The 8,659-nt window shown below is 40.8% G+C and overlaps 1 protein-coding gene across 2 annotated transcripts in view; it reads right to left on the reverse strand.

Annotated features, from left to right (window-relative positions):
* Positions 1-8,359, reverse strand: part of SMURF2 (SMAD specific E3 ubiquitin protein ligase 2) — a 113,945-nt gene extending 105,586 nt beyond the window's left edge. For both annotated transcript variants that reach the window (XM_027047906.2, XM_027047904.2), the window contains exon 1: positions 8,227-8,359. In XM_027047906.2, coding sequence (XP_026903707.1) covers positions 8,227-8,278 — 52 coding nt within the window. In that variant the 5' untranslated portion in view covers positions 8,279-8,359. The remainder of the gene's footprint in view (positions 1-8,226) is intronic.
* Positions 8,360-8,659: the final 300 nt, after the last annotated feature.

An 8,659-nucleotide genomic window follows, 5' to 3' on the forward strand; every position in this document is an offset into this window, starting at 1 on the left:
AATGGCACAACTTTGAAAATCACTTTAGCAGATTTTTTTAAAAGTTAAACACATATTTACCATATGACCCAATGACCCTAATCATTTACTGGAGAGAAATTAAAACATGTTCACGCAAAGAGAATGGTCACAGCAGCTTTATTTGTAATGGCCAAAAACTGGAAAGAACAAATATCTGTGGATATTTGTGAATGGACAAACAAAATCAGCCATACGTGCACAATGCAACATTCCTCAGGAATAAGAAGAAACAAACAACTGATACACAAGATGGATGGATCTCAAAAGCACCATGGTAAGTGAAAGTGGTCTGGGCCAGAAGACTACACACTGTAGGATTCCACTGACATAAAATTCTAGAAAAGGCAAAACCCTAGTGACTGAAAGTAAAGTGGTTGTTGTCAAGGACTGGGGATAGGAGGAGACTGGCTGTGAAGGGGCATAAGGAAACTTTCTGGGAAAAATAACCTTTGTGCAATCTATGTAGTTAAATCCTACCTAACATTTTAGGTACTATTAGATTCATTATCATCAAGACTTATTTTTTGTCTTGTTTTAATGTTTATTTATTTTGAGAAAGAGAGAGTGCAAGCAAGGGAGGGGCAGAGAGAAAGGGAGAGAGAATCCCAAGCAGGCTTCACACTGTCAGTACTGAGCCTGACTGGGGGCTCAATCCCACCAACTGGGAGATCACGTCCTGAGCCAAATCAAGAGTCCAACCAACCAACCAACCCTTGAGTTGAGTCCAAATGAGCCAACCAGGAGCCCCAAGATTTATTTTAAAACTTGAGTTTTATGTCTGCTGTCAATTTTTAGTAAGAAATCAAACTGTTAAACTTAAGATACACATCAATACTTCTTAGTGTATCAAATGTGGTTTTTAAAAAAGTAGGCCAGGACTGCCTGGGTGGCTCAGTCGGTTAAACATCCAACTTTTGCTATCAACTGAAGTCTTGGTCTCAGAGTTGTGAGTTCCAGCCCTGCACCCAGCCTGGAACCTACTTTAAAAAAAGTAGTTCAAGCCTTCAGAAGCTATTCTAAAACAAACATAAAATTCCTCTTTTTGTTCAATTAATTATACATTAGTGGAAAAGTTCAAAAGAAATGTTTTAAATGTAAAGATTTTGCTGTAAAAAATGCCAAGTACTCATACCCAGATAACTAGCATTCAGTGAAATACTAACAGGATTAGCTTGCAACAAAATTGCTCCAATCAAGCAAAATACCTATTGCTGTGTTCCTAAATATAATAACTAAAATTAGAAAATACAATGAAAATGTCACAAATATAAATTAGCTGGAATTACATTCAAACATAGAAAATACCTGAACTGTCCTGAGCAATACAGACAAAACCTTAAATAAACGTAAAATAATAGCGTCCTCCTAGGAAGGAAATTAAGTACACTTAAATGCCTCTTTTTCCCTCCAAAGCAAGGCAATTCTAATTACAACACCAAGGAAATTTCTTCTTAAACCTGACAAGTTTAATATTCAGGTGGAAGAGCAAATAAGTAAAAATAGCAAAAAAAAAAAAAAAATTCCATCACAATGAGTGTATTAAACTAAATTATAAAGCTATAATAATGAAAAGAGTATGGCAGTGAACAAGAGATAACCTGACTCTATTATAACTAATTTAACATAACTAAAAAGCACATCACTGTGAAGAGGAAGAATTAGTTAATAAATAATGATGAGATGACTAAACAGAAACTGGGGGCGGGGGTGGGGGGAAGGAATATCTTCCTAAACCATTTTTTAGAAACACTAAAATAAAATGTACTTAAATACTTACTAAACTTCTTAACGGAAAAGGCCTTCCAAATAATAGAATAAGAAAAACAAAAGAAAAGTTGAACAGATTTGACTACTAAGTAAAACAACAAATTTGTGCATGTCCAAAAATGGCCAGAATTAAAAGTCAAATAACAGACTGGGGAAAATGTTTGTAGCAAATATAACAACAAATTAACATCTTTTTAATTCTCAGGCAGATCGTTAAGAAACACTCGAAGGCCCTAACAGACAAGTAGGACAAGGCCAAACAAGTCAACAAAAATAAATATAATAAACAGGAAAATATTCAACTTCACAAGTTAATGTTTAAATACTGTATTCCATGAAATTAGCAAAAAATTTTAAAAACAAGAGCCAATGCTTGCAACAGTATTATAAAAATGTATGTTTATTTATTCATTGCTTCCCTAAACAGGCACAATTCTTACAGGAAGCAGCATGAGGAAAAATTTATCAAGAACTTACAAAAGACTCACACTCTTTAACGCAAAGCACTCTTTCTATGGAAATATCCTAGAAAAATAATCCTTAAAAAAAAAGTTATCTACACCAAGATGTTTAGGGCAATAATCTGTAATAAAAATTTAGAAACAGGGGCGCCTGGGTGGCTCAGTTGGTTAAGCGGCCGACTTCGGCTTAGGTCATGATCTTGCGGTCTGTGAGTTCGAGCCCCGCGTCGGGCTCTGTGCTGACAGCTCAGAGCCTGGAGCCTGTTTCAGATTCTGTGTCTCCCTCTCTCTGACCCTCCCCCGTTCATGCTCTGTCTGTCTCTGTCTCAAAAAAATAAATAAACGTTAAAAAAAAATTTAAAAAAAAAATCAGAAACAAAAATTAGAACAAGAAAAAAATAAGAACCAGTTTTGTAGCATCCTCTTAACTGGTTATCCCAAAAGCAGTCTTCAGAGTTCCCATCCCAGCCCATCATCCCATTGCCTCAAGATTGATGTTTCTAAAGTTTATTATTTTGAGATAGAGAGAGATAGTGCAAGTGGGGGAGGGGCAGAGAGAGAAGGACAGAGAGCATCCCAAGCAGGCTCTGCACTGTCAGCACGAGCCCAATGCAGGGCTCGAACTCACAAACCATGAGATCATGACCTGAGCCACCCAAGCACCACCCAAGAATAATGTTTCTAAACATCAAAGATATGAAAGCTTACAATCCTTCCTCCTTAAAAAAAAAAAAAACAAAAAAAAAAACTTCTTGGCAAAATATAACAAGTTCCTAAATGGGTTGGTCCCTGTCTATAGCCTCAACTCTTGCCACTCATACCTAGTGCATTAGCCACAAAGAACACATATAGGGGGGCGCCTTGGGTGGCTCAGTCGGTTAAGCGTCTGACTTCAGCTCAGGTCACGATCTCACGGTCCGTGAGTTCAAGCCCCGCGTCAGGCTCTGGGCTGATGATGGCCCAGAGCCTGGAGCCTGCTTCCGATTCTGTGTCTCCCTCTCTCTCTGACCCTCCCCCGTTCATGCTCTGCCTCTCTCTGTCTCAAAAATAAATAAACGTTAAAAAAAAAAATTTAAAAAAAAAAAAGAACACATATAGAACGACAGAGAAATATTTCTACGCCTCCAGTGTTCATTCAATAAAATGCCAAAAACCCTTAATCCAAGCCGAAACAAAGACTCTGGCTTCCCAGAGCTGACAGCATAGAAACAACAAATGCCCTTCAGTGAGCTGGGTCTGACACTAGAGGAAGAGCCTCTTAGTCACAGAGGAAAGGCCAATTCAGGTCAAGGAAAGTTCTAGGGATAAGGGTAAGCTTTGAGTTGAACCTTAAAAGATGAGCCAGAATCTCAAGGGCAAGGGTAATTCCAAGTAAATGGAATGTATATTTTATTTTTCCACACAAAATCTTAGACGTTTGTAACAGGCTCTCTAGAGAGACAACTTGGGATTCTGACATGTACTTAACCTCTCCAAGTTTTTTCCTACCTCTTGGAGCTACCTCTTGGAGAATTAAAAGTGATAAAAGATATAAACTTGATACAATGTCTGGCACTTAATAAGCATTTAATATATGTCAGTCATACAGAAACACACAATGCTGATTACAACAGTGTATTTCAAGGGTCTAGCCTTCTTAGAACAGAGAAAGTAACAGTAAACAAAAAAACGAGAGCAAAAAGAGAAAAAGTAGTAAGAATGGGGTTAAACAACATATGCCATGTAGCCAGGGTCAAACAGTTCTCTGTATACACCATGATGATATCCTCATACTACACATTATAATACCATAATTTATATTCATAATGATACCAAATCATAAATAATACATTAAGTTCTGTTAAATATGGTCTACATGAAAAAAGTAGGACATATTACAACTTTTGAAAATCTTCAAAATCTTTAAAAGACATCAAAAATGGCCACAGTAGAAATCTTGTGTGCCTAAAGTGTGGCCCTTCATTTACCTTGAAAATTGAGTTACATGCTAAATGATAAATAAGCTAAATAAAAGACATGCTAGTATATATTATGATAGTTACAGTTCCACCAACAGAAAAAAAGCAGAATCCATGATTAAAACACATACACACCCTTTACTCACCAATGCAAACCAAACTACATGAGGCATCTACACAGGTTCAACTGCATGTCTGAGTGTTAGACTAGAAGTGGTAACTTAAGAGAAAAGTCAGGAGCTTAAGCTACCTTAGAAACCAAGAAAATAAAATGGGGACATTCAAATTACAAGCACCCTTAATTAGAAACCTGTGAGACACAATTCAAGTTGTAATTTTTAAGGCCTTGAATCAATAAAATATACAATAAAACAATACTAAGATACCAGCATATCTAAACTGAGACTTTTAATGTTGATTTTCCTCAAGCTACACACACACAGGGTTAACCTTATTACTTCCAAGGGTTTTATAAATTAATAACATGAGGAACTGCATATAAAAACATTTAAATTACAGAAAGGTTTGCAATATATGTTCTGGAGAAGTCAGTCAGTTATTTCTCCATATCTAAGACACTTAAATATTAGAAATTATACTAAACTGCTTTTTTGAGTCTTTGGTTCTCAAAAACATCAATGATACTAAAAAATTGCCCCAAATTTTTTATAGTAACTAAATACAAATAATATTTTCTATCCAAAGCATTGTAAGAAAAGCCTGTATCAGATATTCATAAGTATCATGTATACAAATTTTACAGTTTCTAACCAATTTTCTATAGAAATAGTTGAAATTGGTAGCTTTACCATACAGCCCATTTTAATGATTAAGTGTTAATGTGTCATAAGAACTGAAGTAACTTGATGAACCAAATCAGATTTTAACCACCAATGGCCTGAGGAATCTCAAATGTGGGATTCAATTAACCCTACCTTCTTAGCACCAAAAATACCAAACAGTTCACTAGGTGATTGTGGGCTAAGGACTAATACATGGGGAAAGTATAATATCTGTCATGGGCAGAGATCTCGTGATTCAAATATTTCTTCTTCTTCAGTGTGTGTGTGTGTGTGTGTGTGTGAGAGAGAGAGAGAGAGAGAGAGAATGTGTACGCGTGCGTGCGCATGCACGTCATCAGGCAAAAATTGTTTACACCTTTCAGGAAAGAGACAGCTCTATGTTAAAGATATAATTGAGTAAGTACAGTTCATAAAGCACCTTGGAATCAAAGGCACTCTATAAATTTAAAATACTGGTGTGGTACTGACTTAAAGCAAAGAACAATAATTTTAAAGCATCTTACAGCCCAAGTGTATTATAAACCAAATAAAAATCCACTCTGGGATGTGCCTTTTTTATTTTTTTTAGTGATCTTCCTCTATTAGGGAACCCGGATCTAAACAAACTATTAAACACTTAGTCTAAAGGTATGCCAAACATTTCTTAAGGTCTTAACAAAGAATCAACTTTTTTTTTTTTTTAAACAAAACGAGGCCTAGGTTAAATATTTTATTTGGCTTCTCAAGATGGACTGAAAAGTTGGGCACCAGCTCCAGACCAATTCCTGGACGCACATCAAACACAGCTCTGTCATTTATCCAGTCAGTCAAAACAATCTTTTCCATCTAACCCTTTAATGTTTATGTCCTAAAAAGCTGCTAATTGAATCCAGCTCTTGAAATCTATTTGTTAAAATCTATACCATCTAATTTGTAAATGGACTAAAATGAAAAAAAAATAGAAGTTAACTTTCCTGGCAAAACAGAAGAGAATCCACCAAATGTAACCAAAAAGGAGAGGGCAATGTTTTTATTATTTGAACAGTTTTTTCTTGAAATATGACAGAGACAAATTCCCAATGGTTTTAAAAAATTGAGAGTACCTCCAACTGTTTTTACAATCAAGGGGACACAGTGTATTTAATATTCCTCAGAAAAATCTAAAAATACAAAATCACTCTACAAATTTAGTCCAATGTGTCCTCTCCCCCGCAAAAAAGAAGTGTCATCTTTTCTAAGTGAACTCACGAATTCTTATAATGTAGCATAGGCTGTAAGGAAACCACAGATAAACACTTTAAGATCTATTGAGTCACAGTAAAACCTCAAACTCATTTTAAAAAATTAAAATACCTGTTTTCTCCCTCATTTTCTCATTATGCATATAGCCTGCAAGGAAGTAAATGGCCAACAGCCTATTTCCGATGCTTTCTGCAAACCTGGAATCACAGGTTCTTCCCATGATCACTGACACAGCACTGAGTCTACAGAGGAACAGCTGTAGATAAACTCTAAAGCAACAAAGATCCCTAATAAAGGTTTCATAAGAAAACAAGGAAACTGAATGGGGGAAATGGAGGGGGGCGGGAATCCCCAATCCAGGTTTTCCATTAAGAACCACTCACTGAAGGGGCGCCTGGGTGGCACAGTTGGTTAAGTGTCTGACTTCGGCTCAGGTCATGATCTCACCGTTTGTGAGTTCGAGCCCCGCGTCGGGGTCTGTACTGACAGCTCAGAGCCTGGAGCCTGCTTCGGATTCGGTGTCTCCCTCTCTCTGCCCACCCTCCGTCTCTGTCTCTCAAATGTAAACATTAAAAAAAAATTTTTTTTAAAGAGCAACTCAGTTAATGATTCTTTGCAATTTTCCCTAGGAAAAGTAACACTGTCATAAAAGTAATATATTTTTTAAGTTGCAGCCAATTTACAGTCAGGCTAAATTCTCAAAAACCAAGTTCACTGCAAGTTTTTATCTGTAAAGTTCAGCCAGTGGACTGGGATGTGACACACAAGCATTCAATTACAAAATTAGTCCATATAAATCTCTACGTCCACTGTAGGCAAACATAATTACAGTTTATTCTTACACAAAGACACACACACACACTCAGACCTTTAAGAGAAACCATCTTTCTCACCACACATTCGAACATCGACGTGGATAATTTAGTGAATGGTAAAACCAGGATAATTACACTGATTTCAATTCCACTTTTCAGATCAAAAATAATTTTGTCCTTAAAATGGGGGGACACGACCATGTAAGAATACCAAAAACGGCACTGTGTAAGCAAAGTGTACCTGTAATGTCAAAGATTTAATGCACTTGGAATCATAAACACTTTGTAAGAGAGAAGCCTCCTACCTAGCAACCCCTCCAGACATTCTTTTCCATTTAGAAAAGGGAAGGGGAGGAGGTGGGGAGGGAGAAAACTTCGCTTGCAAGTCTGTATGAGCACATACTTAGAAATGTCCACCAAAAAAAAAAAAAAAAAAGTGTGTTTTCAAAGAAGGTCTGGAGTCAGAAGTGAGACACAAGTTCTGCGGCCTACAAGGAACAACCCAAAACATGCTACCCTACAATCAAACACTTCCAAAACACAGAGTGTACAATGAGCCGGAGTCGTCCGATCAGGCGGACGCACCGGAAAATCATCCACCTCGGTCTCCACCCTTCCCAGAGTCGTGCGTTTCAGGTGTGTGGCACCAGCTGCTGTGGCTGGCGGCAGAGAATGAAGGTTTTGCACGCGGGCATAAGTGGGCGAACAAGTTAACAAGCAGGGAACACACACACACACACACACACCCTCCCGTTAAGCGCTCCATCTTTAAGGAGTGTTTACGGCGCGCAGTCAGCGACCGGATTCAATAAGCCCCGCCACAGGAGCTCCTCATCCCCCCGACGACCCCACCTGGGCAGCAACCCAGGGGTTGCTCCCCGAGGCCCGGGAGAGAGTCGTGCTCCTCGGCCAAGGCTTTCCGACCTCCACTCCGCCTGCGATTCCAACCGGAGCAGCCCTCCCTCAACAAAAGACCCCCGAGACACCGTCGGTTTTTTCAAGAATTTCCCCACAAGGGCGAGTGGTTTTGCCATTACTCCCCCTGAACTAGGCCTTCCCACGTCCCCGACCCCCAACTCACCACTGATCACGACCCTGGCCCTTCCCAAGGCCACAGGCACCCCCCGCCGGTTCGCCCACCCCACGGCCGCCCCGGCCCGGCTCCCGCCACCCCCCTCACCTGTCAGGCGCAGCTTGACGGGCCCGTTCCTCCGGCCCCCAGGGTTAGACATGTCCCCGGCGGCGGGGGCGGCGGCGGCGGCGGCGGCGGGGCTGCGGCCGCGGCGCGGGGCCCGGGGCCGGCGGGCGGGGCGGGGGCGACGGCGAGGCGCGGCGGAGTCACCACAGCGGCCGGGGCTGGGGCCCGAGCAGCCGGCGCCGCGGCCGCCACGGCCGGAGGGTCCCGGATGTGCCGAGCGTCGTCGCCATGAGCCGCGGAGGGAGCGGGACGCCGAGCTCCCCCCTCCTCCCACTTCTCCTTCCTCGGCCCGGGCCGCACAACAAAGCGGCAGCCGCGGCCGGCCGCGCCGCCTCCTCCCGCGCCCCCGCCGCCCGCACGCAGCCGCCTCCGCCTTTCCCTCGGCTCGGCGAGGCCCAGGAGCCGACGGCGCTGC

Source organism: Acinonyx jubatus, chromosome E1 (genome assembly GCF_027475565.1).
Source record: "Acinonyx jubatus isolate Ajub_Pintada_27869175 chromosome E1, VMU_Ajub_asm_v1.0, whole genome shotgun sequence".
Taxonomy (NCBI): domain Eukaryota; kingdom Metazoa; phylum Chordata; class Mammalia; order Carnivora; family Felidae; genus Acinonyx; species Acinonyx jubatus.